The 25,046-nt window shown below is 46.4% G+C and overlaps 1 protein-coding gene across 1 annotated transcript in view; it reads left to right on the forward strand.

Moving 5' to 3' along the window:
- The first annotated feature begins 2,327 nt into the window (after nt 1-2,327).
- Nucleotides 2,328-25,046, forward strand: part of HS6ST2 (heparan sulfate 6-O-sulfotransferase 2) — a 249,363-nt gene continuing 226,644 nt past the window's right edge. Inside the window, exon 1 of the mRNA XM_032776426.2 lies at nt 2,328-2,871. Coding sequence (XP_032632317.1) covers nt 2,363-2,871 — 509 coding nt within the window. The 5' untranslated portion in view covers nt 2,328-2,362. The remainder of the gene's footprint in view (nt 2,872-25,046) is intronic.

Raw genomic sequence — 25,046 nt, forward strand, 5'->3', positions numbered from 1 at the left:
AAAGACGCTGAGTGGTAGTTGGAGTCCTGGGTGTTTTTCCTGGGGATGTGAGGAGAGAAGAGTTAGTAGAAAGTGAGCATCTAAGCTGGTTCTTGCACACTCATGTTGCAATGGAGGCCTGTGCTTCACAGCCATGTTGGTGCGTCCATTCTGCACTATGCAGACCCAAGTCAGAACTTCAGCGTCTGTGGGTGCCGTCCCGTGGGAGGTGACCAGAAGTGAGCCACACCCGTTGAGCCTACCCTCCCGGCAGCCAGAGCCAGCATGGATCTTGCTCTGGTGAAAGAACTTCCCTACCTCATGCTCTCTGTTCTATTTTGGAACACAAGGTGAATAATGTATCAGAGGGGTAGCCCTGTTAGCCTGGATCTATAAAAGCAGCAAAGGGTCCTGTGGCACCTTATAGACTAACAGACGTATTGGAGCATGAGCTTTCGTGGGTGAATACCCACTTCGTCGGATGCAAGGTGAATCATCTGTGAGACGCTGGTGGACATTTCAGGAGCAGTTTTTGAACTGCTGAAGGCATCTCTTGGAGGGGAATATTGACATGCCAGCTCTGGAGCAGGGCCATGAGCACAGGCTGATGAGATCACGTTGTCACGTGGACTTGGGATGACAGAAGTTTTGCATGAGGAATCATATATTCCTGGAGCTTTGAGATCAGATTGTCCCTGCCCTGCAATACCACAACACCCACAGGAGGGAAGCCACATGGGTACAGAAGCAGGTAGCTACACCCGTCTGAAAGCTGGCTATCCCAGAATGCTACAGGGCAGTAGCTAACCAGTTTGGAGTTGGCAAATCAGTTACGGCAGAGGTTTGTGAGATAATCAGGACTGTGACGTACCCAAAGATGGCAGGCGTTACAAATGCCCCTGAAATCACCATTGGCTTTCCAAACTGTGCAGGGGCTATTGATGGGAGTTATGTGCCGATAGGTTGCTCTTCATAAAGAGCATATGACTACATCAACAAAGTCCTTCTCCATCCAGGCCCTGGTTGAGCACAGGGACAGGGACAGGGACACTACGGTTGGATGCACTGGCAGGGTGTGTGATGCCAGGGTATTCTGGAGAGCAGGACTTTACATTCAGGGATAAGCTAGGACATTATTCTCAGTGAATGACATTGTTATAGATGGAGTCTCTGTCCCCACTGCCGTTCTCTGAGACCCCCACTTAGTCTTTGTCACCCCGGCTTATGAAAGCGGAATCTGGCTGTGTTTCTCTGGCTGCCCAGCAGCGTACCTGCTTCAGGCTGCCATCTTACAGCATCTGGATTAATGCTGCCTGTGTTCGTTGCTTGCAGATGAGCAGGCCACATGGAAACAAAGGGTTAACGCTGAGCAGCTGTTTTTAAACCAGGAGGTCTGGCGGGCGTTAGGAGGGAAGGGCTGGGAAGCACAGCCCCATGGGAGTGGGGGATAACAGTGCCCCCCCCCCCATAGCTGGGCTGTGCCCACCCGGGCCCCTACCAGGGTCTAGGAGTCTGACTCCAGAGAGGTTCCTGCTCCAGTCAGACTAATTCCAGGGGGGAGGCTTGGACTTAACCCTGAATCAGAGCCCAGACTGAATGGGCTGTGTAGACACTCCAGGAAGGGACGATGAAAGCAGCAGGCGGTGGGAAGGGGTCAGCAGGGGCTGGGCAGAGGAGTATAGGGGGAAAGGGGCTCTCAAGGACAGGGGTGTGTTGCAGCTCACTTCTGAGCCCCGCTGCCTCCCCTCCAGCTCGGGGCCAGGGCGGCCCAGAGGGGGGAGGGCACGTGGGGCAATTTGCCCCAGGCCGTGAAGGCGCCCCACAAAACTACAGTATTCTACAGTACTGCAACTTTTATCTATGGACTGAGCCCCCGAAACTGCTTTCCCCAGGCCGCCTGGCTCCTCTTGGCCGCGCTGCCCGAGCCTGCCCGGGTACACGGCCCCAACAGCAAGACCCTGCCCCAGGGCTGGCGGGGCTCGGGTCCCGGGGCTCGGGTCCCCCCCGTGCCTGGCCCTGGGCGGGGCAGCGGGGCCGCAGGCTCGGCGCGGCTCGGACCCGGGGGCGGGGTCGGAATCCGAGCGTTTGCAGCCGAGGCGGAGCCGGAGCCGCGGTGGGCGGGAGGCGAGCGCAGCGCAGCGCAGGGCAGGGCCGGGCCGGGGCGGCGGAGGGGAGCGGGTGCGGCTGCCCAGGCTCGCGTCTCCCGGGCGGCGGGCGGAGGGAGGGAGGGTCCGGGCGCAGGGCGCCGCGCGGCTGAGGCTGCCGGAAGGCGGCGGGCAGGCGGGCCAGGACCCGGGCGGATGGCGGCCGGGCGGGGCGGCGGGCGCAGGCGCCCCGGGGTGCTGCCGGCGCGGGCAGTGAGCGCCCCCGCGCCCCGCTCGCCATGGAGGACCGCGCCAACAAGCTGCTGCTGGCCCTGCTGCTGCTGCTCCTCTTCGCCGTGCTGGTGCTGCAGTACGTGTGCCCGGGCAGCGAGTGCCAGCTGCTGCGGCTCCGCGCCTTCAGCCCCCCGCGGGCGGACCCCTACCGCGCCGAGGACGAGACCCCGGCCCGCTTCGTGCCCCGCTTCAACTTCTCCGCCCGCGACCTGCTGCGCCGCGTGGATTTCAACATCAAGGGCGACGACCTGATCGTCTTCCTGCACATCCAGAAGACGGGCGGCACCACCTTCGGCCGGCACCTGGTGCGCAACATCCAGCTGGAGCAGCCCTGCGAGTGCAGAGCCGGCCAGAAGAAATGCACCTGCCACCGGCCGGGCAAGCGCGAGACCTGGCTCTTCTCCCGCTTCTCCACCGGCTGGAGCTGCGGATTGCACGCCGACTGGACCGAGCTCACCAACTGCGTCCCGGCCGTGGTGGACAGCAAGCGAGAGGCCAAGCGCAGACCGTCCAGGTGAGCCCCAGCCTTGCACCCGGCCTGGATCTGCGCTCCCCTAGTCTCCCCCGAAAAACGGGCTGCCAGGCCTCCTGTGCTTCAGCAGTGCCCCTTCCAGCACCTGGAGGAGGCCAAGTAATTTCCCCCCGGACCGTAAAGGTCCAGGGACTGTGAGGCTGCAGCTCTGATTGTGTCCTGGGTTCACCCCCGGCCCCCTCCTCCGCTATCTGTGTGTAGGGAGAGACCAGAGCTCCATCCCATTAAAGGGATCCCAGCCTTTTCTTTCTCAGGCATCGTGCCCGTGGCTTGTCTACCGCAGTAGAACAGCTGCTGAGCACAAAGAGGAGAGTGCTTCTTGTCTCTGCTGTTTTAAATGCCATTGTTATTGTAGCCTGACCCAAATTTCAGGGAGCCCAGAAAAAGTGCTTCTGAGTCATTCGATTTTTTTTCAGCATAATTTGCTTTGTCTCTGCACGGTGTTTTGGGCAACCCTGGGAATAGCTTCCAGTTTAAGCCCATGCCATTGCAATGCTAAGCTCAGTTGTTGGTATTAAAGATTTGTCATTGTTGCAGGGCGCTACAGTAAGGAATGGGCAGTCCTGTATTCTAGCTACAGCCAGATAACGCTCACTGGATTGCTTTGATGTGTTAAAGTGTCCAGCTAGCTAGTACCAAGTACACAGATCAGCTGTGACTAGGCAAGCACAGTCACAACCGAACACAGTAGGACAAAACGCCAACCCTATAACTGCAGAGAGAGCTTGGGTGGGATAAAGCAGAGTCTTTAAGGTAGCGCGCCGCTAGACCCGTTTAAAACTGTCTGAATGGGGGAATTCAGCAGCAAGTTTAGCTTGCTGTAAATTGCTGACTAGATTAAAACCTGCTGGATCACTGTGCTGTGAGATTAATGTTTTAAATGATACCCCACAGGCAGATTTTGCTGTGGCACTTACAGAGATCTCCGCGAATACCTGATGGGAAGGCTGAGTTACTGATCCTGATCATTAGAATCTCATTGTTATTAATGTACACATGGGACGTGATTCCCTCCCACTCAGCTCCTGAGCCCCTCTGCTCAGCATGTCTAAAATCAGTCTGATGATCTTATTGCTGCTGCCCTCTATTGCAGATTGACCTAGTGTACTGAGCTGCCTTCTTATAAAGGTGCCACTGCCTCTAACTAGACCATAAATAATCCTATTTTCAGCATGTTTGTGAGCTGTAGCATTTTTATATGCCTTGAGTTCTGCATAAATAAACAGTGTGCTATGCCAAGCAAGGCTGCTTTAATCACTGAATGTGTTACTTGCTGTCGTTCGGGTTCTCCTTCTGCTCTAACTTTGTTTATTTTGGATTTACGTTCACAATTTTGGTTACTTCTAACATTTTCTTCATCCATGTACCTTGTCGTGAAGTTGCAAACATGAGCTGTTGCAGTTTTGATATTTAAATGGGTTATCTCCTTTTAAAGAGATCAGGTGAATTATTCTCATTCTAAACAATGACAACCTGTTTCAGATTCTGTGGAAGATCTAGATGTTGGTTATATCACAGGTAGTCAGTTGCGGCATATTAAAGACCTTGTACATTTGTAGCTTGGAACATGTCACTGTATGGCTTGGAATGTGGTATAGTGTGTCAGAGCAGGCTGTGGATTCTTTTTCCTTTGCTATCTTGGCTTCTCATTTCTAGAGAGAATTAAAGTCTTATGTCACTATTAAACTAATGTCCGGTGCCCTTGTAACGAGGGATACAGTTGTATTTCACATTATCTGAACAGTCAAGTCTGAGCACAGATTCATGTGAAATAGAATGCAGTTTCTTTTTAGAATGTATTTTATATAGGGTGAAGCTACACTGCCATCTAGTAGAAAAATGATTAGTGTCATTATCTTCCTCTATCCAAGGTGAGGCTTTTTTAAAAACTTCTAACTGTTAGGATTCTTCTTCTTTGTTTTCCCTACTGCTTTGAAATTTCGTTCAGTCTCATAACATTTAAAAATTACTTCCTCCGGCTCTACCGCTGGGTTAGCTGCAGAGTGGTTGGATCTCGAACCTTCCAAGCCATCTGTTTATGGAATTTGTTTTACTTGTTTTGTAAATGTGTTGCTTCTTGGGGGGAAACATCAATGGAAATATACAACAAGGGATCACTCCAGTTTTGTTGAATAGCTTCTAAATGAGATGGGCCCAGTCTGCAAAATTCTAATTGAGACATGGGATTCCTTGCCCTTGACTCACAGCTGCCCCCAAAGACAAAGGCTGGTCACATATTACAGGGTTTTGGTCCTGTCCTTTATGGAGCCAGGGCTCAGCTGCCAACTAATAATCTGGATCTGGGCCTGGATATTAATCCCTCCACCTGTCCATAAAGCGTAGGGTTGGTGTTTTTCATACGGGGTTTTGGTTGAGCTCACCTGTATTTTTCCTGCTGAATTACTGAACACCCTCTAACTCAAAACAGGAACAAGAGTTGGCTTGTGAATGTGTATATGACCAGATCATTCAAAACAGAACAATGGATTCTCCATCCAACAGAACTGTACAGTTCATCAGCATCACCTGTGACTTTGGAGTAGTGATTGATCACAGGCCATTAGGCCACAGCTGAGTGGTGGGGGAGTGGGACAAAATCCCCCCAAAGCTCTGATACTACTACAGTTAGTAGAGGCCTGCTCTTTACAAAGCTTCTAAATGATATTGCTATATAATTTAAAAAAATAATTACCCCAGCCTGTTTAATAGCTACAGTTATTCTTTCAAATAATGTCTTGATAAGCATTAATTGGGCTGTAACTTCTAAAGGTTAAAATATAGGAACACGAGAGATCTTTTAAATAAACAATAGTCCCTTCAAATCCTCCATCTTATCTTGTTTTGATTTATTTGGTGCTATTGCAATGACCAGCTGATGAGCGATTAGCTGACCTCTGAGCACCATATCAGACGTAAAGAAAAACTTCTTGGACAGAACAGCTCCATTCTGAATTTAAATAGGTCTATTTTGAGAGGAGCTAGAAGAGTATTAATAATGATTAGGTATGTGGTTTGCCCGATGCACTGCTGTAGTAATGGTGAATAATCTCAGTGTAAGCACATGGCTAAACTGGAATCAGCAGTCCAGATCAGTGCTCAGATACATGCTACGTATATGTGACTAACAAGACTGATACACGCTTACAAAACTGAAATTCTCATTTAATAGTATTGCACATGTGTACATCTGGTCTGAATTTGCTGAATACATCTGGCTGTATTCTTATTTCCTAGAAATGCCTGGGAATGGGCACATGACTGCTCATTGTTTCAACTAATATTCTAGTCTGCATCTGTATTCAGTTAGTCAGAAGAGGGTTCTGGGCTGAGAAACTGCTAAAAGCGTGCTTGCTTCTCAGCTGGTTAGATTACTGTCTTGATGTGTCGCTCTTTGGCCGTCGTTCCCTTGTTCTAAAGTTGAATGTTTTGTTAAGATCCAAAATCCAAATTTTGCTCTGTAATTATCTAAGACACAGCAGCAGATACTTAGCAACAAAGGTCTGATCCAGTTAGATCAAGCTATAAGATGTCTGATTAGTTCCTGGAAGAATCCTAGTTAATTGGATCCCTAAGAAAGAAAACAGTAAGTTCCAGACAGGCCTATTAAAATGGCTGTAGTGTACCTGAGAACTTTCATTGGAATGAAAATGGAGAGCTTTAGAGCTTATGTGGATCATCTAGGAAATTATTTCCTTGATAATGGAATTAGTCCTGAAGGGAAAACAGAAGGCTGTATCTCTGCCTGGAGTCAGAAGAGGGGGAGAGAAACTGCAGAGCATTTAACAGACAGTATGACACAGAAACGCAGCGTGAAACGGTGTGAGGGCACAAGGGCTGCAGCTCTATGGCAGCAGTTCAGTGTCGTGCAAGGGCCGTCTTCGGTCAAAGCCCTACAACCGTAGTGTCGGCTGCCACCCTCCTCAGAGGCCGCTTCCTCTGCTCGACCTTTGGGCCTGCGCCTGCTACTTTCGATTGCCCTGCTCTCACTTGTGGTGGAGTCTCTCAGCGGCACCTCTAGCCCTGCTTTGCTTCCCCGCTGGAAACCCCTTTCTCCAGCTCCTGCTGGGCCCATCACCTGTGTCGCCCCAGCTCTTTGGCTTTGATTCTACCTGATTGACCCTGCCCTCTCCCAGCAGCAGCTGCATCTGAAATCCTTCCAAACCAGCGCTTGGAGTCCTAGGAGTTGCCTCTCCCCGACCAGCCCTCTGTCCGACTAGTGCTGCCTATTTCTTGCCTTCTGTTCTATCCCTGCCCCCCGGCCACTGTATCAAACCTTCTCCCGGCTTGTACGTTGCTACAGCCACTCACCTCCCAGTTGGTCTCCTGCTCTCACCGAAGCCCGTTGCTGGCTTGTGGCAGGACCACAGTATTCTAAAGTAGTTGCCCTGGCCAAACCTTTGTGTCTTACCACAGAAATGCTGCAGTGGGGAGGGAGGCACCATAAGGCTTTTTTAATACATTGGGGCTTCCCCCACTTCCCCATATAAACACAACGCTGCGGGCTAACTGGAACTGGCAGGGGGCGTCGGATTCCCAGCACATGGGTTACAAGCTGCCCTGGTGAAGTCAGGTGGAAGCGGGAAGACCTTGGCCACCTCTGATAACTTGAAGGTACAGAGCAGAGATATGTTGGCCTGGCCTGTTTTTTTGGAAGAAGCCGGCTTGGTTGTGGCACTGCAAGCCCTGAGCTAAGAGGCCATTTTCTGAAAGAGCGATGGGGTGGGTGGGCGGTTAGAATAATGGAGGCAGGGAGTTACTTTGGGCTCCCAGGGTGCTGATGGGTGACAGCTGGTTCCATAGCCAAAAACACTCGGCTTCGCCCTCCAGCTCAGTTTGGTTTCTTTCCTTTTCTCTCTACCCGCTCTACACTCTAGGGTGTGTGTGTGTAGATGGATAGTGGGAGGGGGCAGGGGATGGCGTGTCTGTCATCTTGGGAGTTCTTTTTTTGAGTCCCAGCCATTTTCTGTATTCTCTGCTCCCTTCTGACCCTAGTGCTCTGCGCTCTCCCTGTACTCGGTTCCCTGTGCTCCCTCCCCTTCTTGACCTCCCTCCCTGTATTATCTGCTGCTTCCTCTTTCCCTGTCCCTATTGGTCCCTCTCTATCCCGTTATCGCAGGAACCTTGCAGCTCCTGGAGCAGGATGAGGACTCTCCTGTAGTTTCCTATCCCCAGTTGGCCTCTGTGACTGGGATGCCAAGGACCCTTCTTTCCAAGCGTTCTCTCTCCCTCCCTCTCCCCCCAAGAACGTGCCAGCTGGGGGAGCTAGGGGCTGAAGCGTCTGTCTCTGACAGCTTCCCCCATAGACTTGCAGTGGCTGGGCTGCCTGGCGGAGGAACACGGGCTTCTCTCAGCTCTCTCCTGTTCCCATGAGGTGGAAGTGCTGCTGAAAGCAGGTGCAGCGGCGCTCAGGGGAAGCAGGGGCTGCCGTTTCTTTCCCCAGAGTTGCATCTGGCTGGGACTGGCAGGGGTGCAAGCGGAGTTTTCCGATGGAAGGGACCCAGGGAGAGGACCCTGCTCTAGTAGGGCACCTGTCCTACGGTGGTGAAGGTGATGGGGCTTAGGGTGCTCTGTGGGCCTGACTCACAGAAGGTAGAGCCAGCTGCAGGCAGGGAAGAAAGCGCTGAGATATGCCAAGCCTGGGCTCCTGGTGCTAGGGCAGAGTGCAGTCTGGAGAGCACAGGGGGAAGTACCATGTAGCCCTGCAGGCCCCCAGTGCTCATGTTCCCCATGGAAAGCCCCAGCATCTGGGCTGCAGCCCTCCCCCTGCTGCTGCTCCCTGGGGGCAGGAGACTGAGGGAAGCACTCACTCCCAGCCCAGAGCACTGGGACCCTGGCACCACCTTTCTTGGGATGGGATGCCGGGACCCTAGCCTGTTGCCTCCCATATAGGTGATGCTGCTGTCTTGGTCATGGTCGGGAGTGGAGTGGTGGCTGCGAGACTCCTCTCAGAGCTGGCCAGGGATGTGGAGAGGCTGGGTCGGCCGGGCCATCTCCTTGTGATTTAGATATCTAAGTTTGTGAGTGATGCCATCTATTGTCAGGGGATTGTCCGAGTCGCCTGGCATCCGTGGTGAAAGGGGAGAAAAGTACCTTTTCCTGGTCACGACTGCCTGGCTGACTTGGGTCAGTTGATTGATCAGGGAAGTCTCGAAGCCTTTGGCACAGAGAACTGAAACAGGGGCCAAAGTAACTGTGCGTGAGAGAGACAGGCTGGAGATCCTTTGCAGCCATGGCTAATTATTATGGAAGGTATCTACCTAGCTTGTCTACGGTAATAAATCCAGTGGCACAGTTGTTAAAAACAAAGCGCTTGTGTTTTAGACTGAATAATGTAACAGGGCATTTGAGCAGATCCAGAAACTGATACCTGCAAAGTTAGTCGGTGCTGTTTGTGTGTGATGCATTGCTTCTGATATAGGCAATATCATATACAATGCCAGATGGGAAGGAACTGAAAGACAAGTTGCTTTAGCTTCCAGAATCGCTAATAAAAAGGGGGAGTGAGAAATAAGTTTGCCATATTCTGCCTCAAATCATGAACTTTTGTATGGGAAGAAATTTTACACGGTTTATCAATTGGAAACTTCCTTAACTGTAATGCGGTGCCCCAGCTGTAGCAGGTGCTGGATTTCAGAAAGTCTCCGACGCTAGCACCTTACTACTATGACATTGGGTGGAGGCCGTCAGAGGTTCTGATGTTTTGGTTGCCTTTACAATCAACCAAATCTTTTTTTTTGAGGGAGGGGGAGAAGCACTTTCCATTAATGCATATGAAATTGTATTAGAGACAGAAAAATCTTGTCTCAGAGTTTCAAGTGTATATTTTAAGATAGAAGCATGCTTGTTTTCAGTAATGACTAGGGCAACCCATATGCAGTCTGGAAAGGCGTCTCTCTCTCTACCCTAAATTCTGTACATTTGGGGGTTTCTCTGTGGTGATGCCAGAGTCTTTGCAGCTTGGACAGCTGGCAGCCCCTGGAATGAAAGAGCCATGCCAGGATGAAGGTTGCCAGCAGAAGCTACATTTGTTACCCAGTCTTGGATCAAAATATAGAGTTGGGTGATTGCATGCTTGAGTATTTCTAACAGTCCTGTTATGTGCCTGCCACTATATCGTGTCATCCTTTGAGATGGGCTTGGAACCAATTGTACTGCAGAAAATTCATGTCGATTTTGCATAGAAAGATGAATGCTCTTCAGAGGAGTCAATATGTACTGGAGAAAGCTGTGTAAAACAGAAACACCTCTAGCAAATCCACTGAGGTTTTGGGGGCCTTGTTTACTCACAAAAAGTCACATTTATCTTGTCATTTATATTTTGTTCATTGCCGTGATAGCTGACCGCCTAAAGGACTATATGACCAACAGTATCACTGAATCAGTGGTAAACTTTGATTCTCTTCCACTGGGGGGATGGAAGGGTACACAGTGTAAGCCCCTCCTCAGGAAGCTGTAGGAGAAGTAGGGGGTCAGAGACGAGCCACTCGGTCTGAAACAGTGGTGGTGAGGCTGTGTGTTGGGACCTGGAGGTGGGGAACGGGTAGAAATGAAGGTGACAAATGTATCAAATGCCCAACAGCAGAAAATTATTCCCAACGATGGTGCCTTTAAGCTGGGCTTACTGCTTTAAGTGGGGTGAGGGTTGGGGGTCACAGTCCTGGCAAAAAGTATTGCTAAAAATGGAGCAAGGTTGCGTAGGGTTCATGTTAGGCAGGGTCTTACCAAAGCTGCTATTTCTAGTTTAGGATCGACCCTCCACACGTACTTTTTTCAGACAGCTTTAGGCACTGCAGGGCCCAGGCAAAGAACCCTAGTAGGAGTCCATGCACCTGGCTTACTAGCATGCCAAGGACTGTTTCTCTTGCAGGGGCATTGCTCTGGGGTCTGCTCACCATTGTGTCTTGTAACTACCCCTGGCTAGTAGGGTTCGTCCTCTGGACAATAGGTGTCTGGTTACTGGATTGAATGTGATTTAGTAGTTGTCTTTCCTTTATATCTTATGTGATCTCTGACTATAGAAACCAATAGGCAGAAAGGAGGAAGAATGGGGGAGACAGGAAAAAGGGAATTGGCACACGGAAGGGAAACAAAAATGGAGAAGACAAGAACAAGGCGCACCTGTGTGGGGACACACAACTTAAAGGTAAATGTATTTATTTGATACAGCATCTTTAAACCAGAAGGACTCCACAGTAATAGAGTTTTAATATATTGGATCACCCAGTCATTACTAAATGTAGCAGTTTCTGGGCTGGAATGGGTCAGCTGTTCTGTTAGCAATGATCAGCTGTTTTGAGGTGGAGAAACTAACAGTATGTTCTCCAGTTGGAATGACAAAGTAATTTTTAAGCAAGCAGATGTAGAGTCCTGTTGTAAATTGGAATGTGGCTAGCTCATCAGGCGTGACATGCCTGTTCTTGAGACAAGCACCATGGGAAACTCTCAAAAACCGACTTAATATTTATTTGCATTATAATTAATACAACAAAATATTCGAAGAGATGCCATGAAGATCTCACATACAAGAGGACCAATTCAGTTATTGGGATCTCTTCGTGAGCAGGTGGGTTTTGGGTTGGCGTCTCATTCTGATGGTAGCTGCTCCAGCTGGGGCATTGGTGACAGGGGGCAGCACGTCCGGGTCTTCGGCAGCAATTTGGCAGCGGGTCACTCCTCAGTCCCTCTCAGAGGAAAGGACTGGCTGCCGAATTGCTGCCGAAGAAGCGATGTGGTGGAGGCTTCCGCCCCCACCCCCTTCATCTCTTGGGGCGGCAAAAAAGCTAGAGCCGGCCCTGACTGGTGGGGTACTGAACGGCTAATTTTGCTTCCTGCAACATCTAGGGTTCCTTGGTGATCTCCATCAACTACAGACCAGGCTTGACCTGGCTGAGCTTATGGGACCATGGGGCTGATAGAGCATGTCATAACTAGCCTTCTGAGGGTGTAATTATTTCCGTAAACATAAATTCTCTGATTGTTCACTGGTGTTAACTTAATCCCATTGTAGGGTTCTTAGAGCTAACCTCCCCCATCTTGATTACAAACTTTAACTCGAACTTTGTTCTGTAATTTCAGATTCTTGGACTGGTCTAATATCTGATATACTCTTGGTGGTTTTGCAAATTAAATGTGTACTTTTAAAAAGGGCTTCTTAAGAGCTTAAAAAAAGTGCATATTGTTTCTGCTTTTCCTCAGTCAAGAGCAGAGTGGAAGCATAGATGCTCCTTCACAATATCGTTGCACTAAAACACAGTATTTTGTGTTTTAGATCCCATTCTGTGCTTTGCCAGGATTTTAAATATTAAAATACAGCTGTAAGTGATAGTTTAAAGAAGATCAAAATACATGCAGACTCTGCATCAAATCCATATTTAGAATGCGCCATCCTTCTGAACTTGGCAACCTCTGTTACGGGTTTATGAAATGTACTTTGAACTCAAGAGCGGCACTGAGAGATACATTTTTATGATAAAAGATGGGCAGTTTTAAATTTCGCAACTCAAGCCTCAATTCTGATGTATATTAACTGAAATTAATTTGTCCCTCATTTATGTAATCTGAATTAAGAATCATGTTCTCCACTGACGTAAATGTGGGGAAAAAAGGACTTATTAGTAGATTTGATTGCTTTTTAAATTGGACGAGCAGAGGTGCACTGGGATACCTAAGAGAATTGGCCTGTTTCTTGTGAACAGTTCAGTGCCTAATGAATCACTTCAATGTACTTTTCTGAAGGAAAGCAGAGCAATTTAGATGTGTAGGGCATTGATTTACATCAAATGGATTAGGCCTCTGTGTGCAATCCCCTGCATTAATTTACTTTCTCCAGCAACTGTAATAATAGAGACAGTACTTCAGTACAGAATCAGCTCAAATTAACTCGTATAGATCATTGCAGCTGTATGCAAAGGTGGAATAATAACCTACAGCAGGAAATCGAATTGAGGAATGGAGCTTTCTGAAATTACTTGGCTTTATAATGGTAGAACGAGGCTACCTTGAACCATGTTAAAAAGGCCACTGAATACTGCCAAAGGACTTGTCTTTGGAGTCCTGTTTTCAGTAAAGTGCTATGTTGAAGAATAGAAACTTTCTTCTAGCACTGCGGATGCAGCTAAATTGGTTTTACCTGTATAATACAGCGCAATTAAATATACAGTTGTCTTATGATTTGTGTTGTATTCCTTTAAGCATCCTACATCTTGTCTGGGGTTGTACTTGGGCTTTGGTTGCATTTGAAGGGCTTTTTTGTAGTGTTTACTTCTTTAATGATTTTTCTAGGTATTGTCAAAGAATTTCATTGAATGAGATGAGATTGTTTAAGCAAAAGAAATCAAAATCTCTGAGATTTTGACCTTTTATAGTAAAATTGTTATAATCTGGTTTAACTTCTCTGAAGGTTATTGGTGCTGCTGGAATCTTTCTTAAAACGAGTAATAGAACAAAAATCTGCTGCTAAAGTCAGTGTGAGAAACCCTTTCAGCTGCAGAAACATTCTGATTAAAGTCTCAATTGCATTTCTTTATTTCTGCAATGTCCGATCTCTCATACAGTTACTGTGGCTGGAATCCTTTCTGACATTGCCTGGAAGACAAAATTCAGAAATCTGTCTAGTTTCTTATCAAACCACTTAACTACAAAAATGTTGTTGTCTTTGCTTTGTTTAGTTAAATAGAGATCACTGTTAGGCCGTGAAGCTATTTTGCCTTGCTTGGAATTATTCTTGTACATTGGTTTTTAATACTTGAAGGATAAAAAGCAAGATCGTAAAATGACCATAAGAATTGACATTTGAGCAAATGGAGTCAGATCTAAGACTCCTGTATCTGTGTGAGACCAAAAAAACAACCACCTGTCTTAGGACTCTGTCTTAAGCCACTGTGGGCCTGTTTCCATTCTAGGCCAAGTGTATGGGGGTGAAATTCCCATGGGATTCCTGCCTAAGGATTTGACTCTGTAATTATAAAATGTGAGTGTGAGTTGCTTGCCCATGGAAGCCAAGAATACACATGATTTCAAAGACACCTAGACTTATTTCTATTGGATATTGGGATTTCAGGGTATGGTAAAGATAAAGCAATAGGAGAGGTGTGCTGGGCTGAATGCTTCATCTTTGTCACGTAAGAAGTGAGCTGTTTGTTGTTCTGATCTCTCTGTTGGAGGGGCAGACTCTTTAGGGAGCAGGCAGTGCGTGTTGATTATTTTTTAGATTGATTTGCTGATGCTGGCAATTGTACAGTGTGTTCTGAGAGTAATAGGGTAGCACCAAATTATTCAGGCATTATTGAAATGAATCATATTTGTGATGAGTAATATGGAGCAGACTCTAGTATTTATGAATGATTAACCTAGTAAAGTTCTGTTTAAGTAGACATGAAAAAATGATTTAATTTCCACTATGAACACTCTGTAAAATTAATGAAAGATAATTGCACTCACTAATGTGAGTCTGTGAAGCCAAAGCAATATTTTTTTGTATGTAAGTTTATAATGCTGGAGCAAACATTATGTACATAATTCCTTCTGCATGTATTTCCCAATAAACCCCCCTATGTTGAACACTTAATATTTTTTGTTTGCTGTTTTTGAAGTGCTTAGAAGATCATTGGTAAACCTTAACTCAAAATGTTGCAGTTTTCTTGGGTGGGCGCGCGCACGCTCTCTCTCTCTCTCCCTCCCCGCCCCATATATCTCTGGACAATATATAATATATTATGAAACAGTACTGCTTGAGTTAATGCCAGTTAGAAAACATCTAATGTTTTTTCTAATTTGACTCTTCATAGAATTTATGCTTTAAAGATGGAATTCATTTAAAATATCTGTTCGGGATGTATACAGCTTTGAGTGAAATCTCCATTTATTCCAAAGTGCCTTGAAAAATCATTAGCAAGGTGCTTAGAGACCAATATGTCATAAGATTCATTAAGATGAGACCAATCATACTTTTTTTTTATTTCCAGCAGCTGATCCTACTTTTGATGTGATATGAACTAAATATATGCAGCTATCAGAAAGATAATATTGCAGCATTAAACAGTCTTGCTCATCTCAATAGAAGTGCTATGTAAGAGATGTCTTTCATGAGATCTTGGTAGCAATGCTCTTAATTTCCCATAATCAAAAGGACTGTTAGGTTCTGATGCTCTTAGAAGTCTGAGTAGCCTGAAGAGCAGCCCTTCATTTCTTCCGTTTGGTAAGAGGTGAATAAAATATTGTCAGGCTTCCCATCGAGATTAAACAGCTACTGTTCGCTTCTTTTAAGACACAGTGGATACAATACTATTTGTTGGATGAGATCTGTGGTCCAAATATGCAAAGATTGAAGATGAAATACTGTAGCATTGTTTCATCTTCCTAGACTGTCCCTTGCATTAGGGAGAAAGATTATTGGCATCAAATGCTACTGAAAAAAGTGTTTTTTCTGATCAGAGCCAGAGAATTTAGAAATCTGTTTTTTTACATCACCTCTTTTGTTGTGAAATTGAACATGAAAACATCATTTTGGCAACAGTCTGAGGGAAGTTTAACTCAGTAGAAAACCTGAACTTCAGGGTTTTTTAAATGCTGCAGCTGAAGCTGAGTTTTGGATGGGGAAGCTTAATATGTGCATTCTTGATACCTTCCTTTTTTGTCATCTATTTGCAAAGGGAAAACCTATTCCCTGAAGTAATCTTGGCCCCTCCCAGGGCTGATCACTTCATGTGGTGTGAACAAATATGTTCTTCAGAATGCTGTTTGTACTTCATTGGAAGTCAGTGGGAAATAACTTTCCACCTTTCCCTGGCAATAGTGCACGAGGGCAACTATTCACTTGTCATGGGCTTAATTGCTAGAGAGAGCACTAAGTAACTAAGGTCCCGATTCCGCGCCATCGACTTTGGGGTGCTGAGCAGGTGCAGGGATCTGCCCCCAGACAGCTCACAGTAGAACCTAAGCGTTCGTTTCTTTCCTTACATGACATCACAGGCTGTATGGGAAGGGAATGGTTTTGTGGTTTGTACGCTTCCAGGAAAGCTGTGTGTTCCCCTGCCCTGGTGCTGGGTCGGTCTGCGTAGCATATGAGAACGAGCGGTTTGTCCGCGCTGTAGCTGGGAACGTGCTCTGCAGCGCAAGTAGACAGACCTGCTAATTCTGCTTGAGCTAGCCTGTTAAAAATAATGGTGTGGGCAGGGCCAGCTTGGGCCAGGGGCCCAGGCAGGTTTGTCAGGTGGCTAGTCCGAGCTGTGGCTTGTGTTACCCCCAGCTACGCTACAATTTTAGCATGCTAGCTCAAGCAGAGCTGGTGCGAACCTGTGTACTTGAGGTGGGAAGCATATTCCTACCTGTGGTGTAGACACACCCAATGAAAGTACCTGCACACAAGTGTGAAGCTCAGCAGTACATATTTGTCCCGCAGTGGCTGAGTGAGATGGAAAAAACTTAACATTATTTAGTGGTGAAATGATTTAGCTAGAAACACTTTCAGCTTAACACATGAAAATAAATCATTGTGAACTCAGGAAGCTATATGCTGCTGTTCCTTTAACTAGTGGTTCTTGAGTTGAAAACTACGGTTGATTCTTCAGCTTTGTTCGACGTGCCACAGTCATCTAAACATAAGTCGTTTCAGCGAATCTGTTAAACCGGTGAAATGCAGAATGCTATGTGGTACAAAGGTAGTTTTGACTAGGAATTAGACTATTAGCGTTTCCACAAATGACTCTGTGATGTAACTAAAGAGACTGTTTCTTTTCAGATTGTTCAATGACGACTGAGTTAAGGGTACAGCTGTTCTGCTCTTCACGCGGGAACGTTGGTATGTCTCTCTCTGGTTCTGCACTGTGTAGGACAGACGGGGTGAGCTACTGGGGATGGCACTGTATGGGGAGTCGGCTCTTCCACTAACCTGTTATGTGACCTTGAGTAAGTCTGTGTTGCCTCACGACAATCAGCTGACTGGTCCATTCAGATTGTTGTCTGTGGTCCATTTACTTTGTGAACTGTTTGGGACGGGAAAGATCTCTTTTTATGTTTGTTTTCACAGTGCCTTGCACAACGAGAAGCTGATCTCTGTGGGGCCTGGAGATGCTACTGCAATAAATAGTAACTCTACTGCGGACTCAGTACGTGTTTGCGTATAAATGGTTTTAGGTAAATTTTTGTAAGGATTTCGTTTAAAAGCAGGTTTAGTAGAAAAAGCTTTTTTCTTCCTGAACAGTACTCTGCATTGGCTGAGAGGTGCAGAGCTGGCATGTGGTATGTTGTGTTTGCAGGTATCCCAATATACTGTATCAGTATTTAGAGTGAGCATTTTATGCTGACAGGTTTTATAGCAGAGATACTTGAGAATAAAAAAGAGTCCAGTAAGAAATAACGTCTCTTATGAGATCTCTCTTGCTTCACAGCCACTTACATTGGGGAAATAACACAATGTGTTTCCACCTTTCAGGAATTATAAAAGACCAAATGTAGTGGATGTTGTAAATGACTTCCTTAGGCATGAGAAGCCAATGAAAAAGCATACATAAATACTAGAAGCTGCTCATGCTTCTGACAGAAAGTCTTTTGGTTTGATCAGATCATAGCAAAGAGACTTCAGGTGTCTGGTGACACCCAGATGTCACATCCACAAAACGCAAAACTGAGATGGCTGCCCAGTGCCTTTAGCACTTGCTTTATCTGTTAAGTGAGTGATTTAGAGCCACATCTGTTCAATGTGGAGAGGATCGGGCTGTGAAAAGGCACCTAGCAGAACAGAGGTAACTAGCTTCTGCCAGAAATTTCCCCTGGACTAATAAGACCTAGCTGTGTTATGGTGCTTTTCACACAGAGATCTCAAAGTGCTTTACAAAGGCAGTTGGTATCATTATCCACATTTCACAGATGGGGAAACTGAGGCACAGAGAGGGAGGGGACGTGGCTAATGTCACTCAGCTCTGGCAGTGACCTGCTGGGAACTGAAACCAGGTCTCCTGTGTTCCTGTCCCCTGGTTTGTCCACTAGACTGTACCGCCTCCCATTCCAATGACAATTGAATTCTCAGGCCTGTCTAGTATGTCTCTTAGTGATTGAAAAGATGAATCTGTAATATATGTGAGGGCTGCTGTTTAAAACATGCTGATTCTGGAACAGGTACATTAGCTGTTAAAAATGACTACTTAAACTCGCGTTCCTGTGTTCTAGTGCAGCCTCCAATACTAGAAATGCCTTTTTTTAAAGTGGGAGAAAGAGGGTGGTGGAAGAAAACCTGTGTCCATCAAACAAAAGAAAGGGGCAGCTCTGGTTGCCTTTTTTTTTTCTTTTCCTTCAGAGGTTTGCTTACCATGAAATTTTAATGGTCTTCCACAACGTTTTGTGTTAATAGATTTTTAGAGGTATTACCAGAAGTTCTGCATAGGATTATTAGCATTCCAAGTAATGCATACATGCTTGTAGCTTCCAGCCTGAGTTAGATTTATAGAGTAGCAGTGAAGTTCAGCTAGTGTGCAATTCCTGGTAGATTTAAGAGATTGTAGTTTGCTGGTGGTCATGTAAGTCAGCTGAAGAACAGAGCTTTAGCCAGTGATGAATTTTAACTGGGGAATATAGTTTTGCAGAGAGTCTTGTCACCTACTGTTCTGTGAGATATTCAATCTGCTGCTACGTGCAAGAAGAAATTACATTTTTGCAAAAATCCAGCCACCAGAAAATGTTTTCTGGAGACCCATAAACATTGTCTAATGACTGGATTATTGTACTTTTTGTTGCATGCTGGGACAAAAGTATATGAGTAACCATCTGTCTACAAGCCTGGCTAAGCGTGTGGTACCTGTGTTTTGGTACAGATACAGCTTTTAAAAGCCGGCATTAAGTGACCCTTTTATCTGTTTGGACAGCTTATTTGTATGAACACTGAACTGGGTGCCTGACTGATTGCTAGCAAGATGATTGTCATTCAGGTGTAAGCATCCCCCCTGGATCTCTGAGCTCTGATTGTGGCAGTGCTGCGTATGGGATGGACATGAGGGTAATGGAAGAAATAAGTAGCAAGCTTGCTTTGCCAAACCAACACTTACCGCTTAAACATTGGTCAGCCCTGGAACGCAGCACGCTGTGGCTTCAATGGACTTTGTGCACTGTCACACCAAGTAGAAGAAGAAGAAGAAGAGGTGAAGAGGAATATATTTGTGGGTAATGTCTGAAGCCAAGATAGCATTTTAAAACACTCCATCAGATGGATTCATGTCAGTTTGCTCAGCAGCTATTGAGCTGTAGTTATCTGAGGTTGGATTCTGTGCCCATCTACACCCACACCAGTCAATAGCATGACAAGGGCATAATGAAGGGTGTGGTTTGGTATATTGTCTTCAAGACTATTTAAAGCTCCTCTTTTCTAAAGCTGTTTCCTTATGCTGAAAGCCTGGCCTGTATGTGTGCATGTGATGGGCTCACACCTTGCCACACGTGTATCATCAGGAGCATTTATTTGGGAAAGCTTTTCTTTCTTTGAAATCAAATTAGGATTGTATTTAAACTGGGGAGTCAACTGGATGGAAAAAGAACCCTCAAATCATTGGCTAGTTTCCTTACCTGCTGCAGGGCTGAGAGAAGCTGTGTTCTCACTGGTTCTCAGTCATATCTACTAAGGGTCTGATTCTCCAGCTCTGGTGGACATTGCCTCTCCTGGTGATGACGATACTGACTGTTCCAAGAGGGGATGAGCTTGGGGCTTATTTTGGACTGAATGTGAAATGCCAGGTTTAAGCACTGGTCAAGAGCGGCTCTTTCATCTCTCTGGCATGCTGCCGGGAGAGAGCTTACCTCTTGATACCTCTGCTGGGAGAAAATGTGACACTTTTTTAGTGTGGTTCCTTCAGTAGCTTTCCTGATAAATACAGTCAAAAATCAGCCTTTCCCTATTTCAACCCCCCCCCTCCAATATTGCAGTGAAATGCAGCTAGCAATTTGAGTTTATGGTTGGTATAGAACGGGAGGCGACAGTGCCCAAACACCCCCTTCGAGTTGGGTGTGGCTCTGTGCTGGCCTGCCTCAGTTTCCCTCTCAGGAAAGTACCAATGGAGCCCAGTCACGGAGAAGCCAAACGTTCCGTTTCACAGCCATAGATCTTTAATAAAGCTTCCTGAAAAGAGCACGCGTACAATGGATTTAAATGCTCTTTCTTCAGAATCCAGCCAAAACTTAAATGCCCCACTAAACAAATCCTGTCCGCTCCAGCAGCTCCCTCGGCTGTGAGGCCTTACTCAAGCTTCTGGGCTGTCTGGAAAGCTCTGCAGGCTTTTTTGTGCTTCTTCTGGGTCTCTCCTAGGCCTCCCTGCCTGGAGAGCTTTTGCCTAGTTCGAGCTCCTTGGGAGCTCCCTTCTTCCAGAGCTTCCTTTCTCCTCAGGAGCTTTCTAATTAAGCCCCATTACCCCCAGGTGGGGTCAGTTATTAGCCCTTATGTTGCCAGCTCATCAGTGAGGCTGAGGGACAGCTGCTAAGTCCTGGGCAAGGATGAGACCAGCTTGCCAAAAAGGGCCACCGTGCGTGAGGTTACACCAAAACTGGTAGTGATGGGATTGCATTACCACACCCTAGACGGCTTCCTGAGCACGCATTGAGAGAACTGTGCCCGGTCCAATGGGAAGACACTGCAGGGGAATAGTATTGGGGTAGCTGTGTTAGTCCGTATCCACAAAACAAAAAGGAATCTGGTGGCGTCTTAAAGACTGACGGATTTATTTGGGCATAAGCTTTCGTGGGTAAAAAACCTCACTTCTTCAGATGCATTTTTACTCACAAAAGCTTATGCCCAGATAAATCTGTTAGTCTTTAAGGGGACACTGGACTCCTTATTGTTTTTGCAGGGGACTAGACCTCTGTTCTGTCGGAAGATGTTGCCCCTAGCTGAAGTGTATTGTAGCTGAAGTGTCGTGCTCCTTTTGTGGGGACACATTCGCATGGTGGTTTTACAGCTTGTTGCTTCAAATAAGGACAGATCTGTTTGAAATCCTCAGTGTTGGTCACAGTGGAAGTGTCTATCTCAGTTTTGTTTGATCTGTGCTGTGAGAGGGATTTGATCCAGTGATGAGGGGACTCTTTCAAATTTACCTCCTCCTTTGGCAAACTGTACAACATTCCCAGGATAACGAGCTGCTTCCATGTACCCCACATTCCACCAGTTCCATACACCTCCTCTTTCTCCATTCCTGTACCCCAGATCATCAATCTTTTCAACCCCACTCTTGGCTCTCACTCTCTTGACCCACCATAATGTCCCCTGTTTCTTGCAGCTGCAGCATGGCTGGCAGGCAGGAAGAATGTGGAAAAGGGCTTGAAACTCACTTAAAAGCTGAGATCTTCCTTCATAGGGCTAACAAGCTGCCTCTGTTTAAAAAGCAGCTTCCACAAACCCAATGTGCATGTGTGATCTCTACTCCCTTGGCCAGCATACACCGCGAACATCCAGAGCTAACAGCTTGAGCTGCTAGAGCTAAAAAGCAAAGCCGCTGTAGCTAGGGGCTGGAACAGACTCTCGTCCTCTGTGGCTCGGGCAGAGGGGGTCCTGTCACATGCTGACTACAGGAGCTGTCCTTTCCCTTCTGCTCATCGCTGATCTGCACATCCCTGACCTTTGGGATCTGAACTTGGATTTGAATCCAAATCTTGTGTCAACGAAAGCATTTTCTGCGTGGCTGAGAAAAGCCAGGCTCAAAGGAAGATACAATTTCTAAGACTGAGGATTATAGAAGGATCCGGTTATTTGTAAAATATGTAAGCAGATTCTACTCTTCCACTGTACTAGCCCAGCAGCCTTGCTGGAAGATTTGATGTGATAGCCATCTGGTGAGCTCCTGTCTTTGAAACTGACTCGTCATCAGGGAGTGCTGACGTGGAGATGCTGAAAATTAAAGCATTAAATGTTAAAAATTAACTAACTGTACATTGGGAAACTCTTTGCAAAAGCATCCTATTTAGAAGCCCTTTCCCTGCTAGATTGGGTGTAAATTACTCTGCTTTTTCCATCTTCCTTCTATTGTGATACTAAGGATATTTCCATGAAAATAGTATCTTTAACCTCAGTTTGCACCTCCTCTTCCTAATCTACCATCTGAAACCATAATCCCCTGGGATGGGTAAACTTCCTGCAAAAAGCCAGTTTGCTCAAGATTTGTGAAGGGTGGGAAGTGAAAGGTTATTGAATAGATGTATTCCTATGTGATGTGCCATCATCAGAGGCTAGGTTAGGGTGACCCGACAGCAAGTGTGAAAAATCAGGATGGAGGAGGGGGTAATAGGAGCCTATATAAGAAAAAGACCCCAAAATTGGGACTGTCCCTATAAAATCAGGACATCTGGTCACCCTAGGCTAGGTCCTGGTCTCAGTTACACAGATGTAACTCTGTTGAAGAAAATAACAGATCAGAATCTGGCCTCAAAAAGGGTCGTTTTTGCATGACATTGATGCAACTAACAATGCAAGCTGGAGTTGCGTACAATTGAGGCTGTTTGTTCATCATGTAGCTTGTATTATTTAAAGAAGTGGTGATAGTGTTGTGGTAAGTGATGCTAAGGATACAACAGAAATCTCAAGATAAATGAAGACGTATGAAAAAATTAAAGGTCAAAGGTCTCTTTTAAGGCCTGTGTCCCAACAGATTTTACTCAGTGGGCAAAATAACGCATTGATATCGTGTGTGATCTCTGGCATGATTATTGCTTAAAACAGACTTTTTATTTGATCAGGTGCTTTTTATTAGTGCCTTATTTGCTGTGGGTTATGGTACATTAGGCTTCCAAGAAGGGATGTCCCTCCAAATACAGGATGGGTGGAAACCATTGGTCACACAAGCATCCGCAGATGGCTTACCTAGTGAGGTTTGTACAGGATTGCTTATAATAAAATGGGCTAATTATTTTTGTTACAGTGGAGGACTGACTTAATTAACTATGGAGAGGAAAACTGTACGTCTGGGATTTTATTCAGTCAGCAGCTGCAGGCTTTGTGGATGTAGGAATTGTCATCTTTTGTCATCCGAGTGTGATGAGGTTAGGATTGATAAGCAGTGAATAACCCACTCAGTTGTCCAGTGCAGCAACCTAGCTATTCGTGACCCTGAAATCTGTGGGGTAATGGAGGGGGAAAGGGGTGATCTAGGCTCGGGGACGTTGGTATAGTGTGGTTGTGAATATGGGAGTGTGGAATATTAGCTTTTTGCCTCATATGCATAAACCTTCTGTTATAACAAAATTTGATTTTTCATCTAGAAGTTGAGATCAAAGAACCCTTTCACTGTGTGTCTCTGTTAAACTTAATTTTAATGCAGGCACGGTTGGACTGGGATGTGCTGTGCTAGATTGTTCAGTTTCTTGGCTCTGAATCTTGGTTTTGGCCTGGGATCATACAGTGCAACTCAAAAGCATATGGCGCAGAGGTGGTTTTAATTCCCTGATCCTAGCCCAGCATAAATTAGAGTGCACTGAAGGCTGCTCTAAGCTGCCAATGAGTCCCCAGGGGCCATTACAACTGCTGCTGGAACCTCCAGCTATATTCACTGTTCCCGTGCCATGCCGCCCACCCCAGCAGCCAGGAGTGAGAACAGTGTCCATTCCAAGCACTTCACAAGTCCCACCCTCCACATAATCAGGGTCTCCCCATACTACCCTCCTGATGAGCTCTCTGGTGTTAGGGCTTCGTAGAAATCTCAGGGCAGGGAGAGTTTGGGAAAGCAGCCTGGCGTGTGTGCTTGAAGAGGGTGTTAATACAGCTCTGAAGAGCTGCCATCTCTATAGTGGTGAGTGCATGATGTGTTGTTGTAAGGACCCTGTTGTGCTGCTGCTGTTTAAAGTTTGTATGCGTTGCTAAGTATTCTTATGGAAAAACCTTTATTTAGCTTTTTGTATGTAAACTTCACTTCCTCTTGAGTTTCCAAGGACATTGGTAAACAATATAAATATCTGCATTATGGAATACCTGTTGGAGAACTTAACTGCAGGTGTACTTGATGGTAGGGCAACCACTTTGCATTCTGTAGACAATTTTTTTTTTTTTTTTTTTTCCACAGGAAGACTTCAGCTTACTTTCAGGGTAATCACAGTTTAAAATTTTCAGGAAAATGTCACGAATCGGCAACATCTATTGCAATCGCTGTGCTGGCTTTCGCACGATTTGTGTATAGCATTGGCTCTCTTCTTTTTCATTTTCCTTTTTAATTTTGTGAAAGGTTTTTGCATTTTGTTCCTTCTGAATGCTAACTTCCCTGTCTTTCTCTAGTGACACCATGCTCTTGAGAAGAGAGTACAGGGTTGATTTTTAAAAGTCAGGAGGGATACTGGGCATGCTGTAGTCCAACCTGATGACATTGATTTTTCTTCTCTTGTGTGTTGGCTGTACATCATCCAAAGATTCAGTATTTTGAAATGAAGGATTTAAGAAAGGAAGGAGGTTAAATGATGGTTTAAAATGCTGCTTAGATCCACCCCCCCTTGCCACATCTAAGAGCCAAATTCTGAACCCAGGCACAAAGGGAGCTTATAGAGTCCCCCCACCTCTCTTTCCGCCCGTCTACACCACTTGCAGCTGGCGCACTCTCCTCCATGAAGGTTAGTTCTGGCCCCTCCGGCGCTTCCTGCTGTCTCTCCCCTGTGTGCAAGGGTCTTTTGGGGTGAAGGAAGATCCTGCACAGCATAACCCTGTGGCATGCTTGGGGTTCATGCACCCACATGTTGCCTTAACTTCCTCAGAAATGGGAGGTTAGCGTTTGCCTCAAAGTACAGCAGCTATTCACATCAGAAAAGAGCCGCCCGTCCCCTTTTCATACAGTGGCCTTCTGCTGATGGAGAAAGGATCCCGAGAACTCTGTTAGTGGGGTGTGGCCATGGCGGGGGGCAGTCTACTTCCTCTGCTTCCTGTGTCTACTTCACCCTTTTCAGGTGCCTATCAAATTCCCTAGCCCAGGGCTTCCTCTTCCCCAGGATCTCCCTGTCCCTGGCTGACTCCCTTTCCCTCTATGAAATGACTGCACAACTTCTCTGTGTGATCTCGTCCTGCTCTCGCTTCTTGCTCTGTACACCGATCCCAGCTCCTCCTTAGGCCCTATCAGTCGCAGGTTCCCCTCCGGGCTCAGCATCGAGGGTTAACTGGCCCCTCCTGGCTCACAGGGACCTGGGCATGGCTTGTGTGGAGTGGACACAGAATC

This window comes from Chelonoidis abingdonii, chromosome 8 (genome assembly GCF_003597395.2).
Source record: "Chelonoidis abingdonii isolate Lonesome George chromosome 8, CheloAbing_2.0, whole genome shotgun sequence".
In the NCBI taxonomy this organism is placed as follows: Eukaryota; Metazoa; Chordata; order Testudines; family Testudinidae; genus Chelonoidis; species Chelonoidis abingdonii.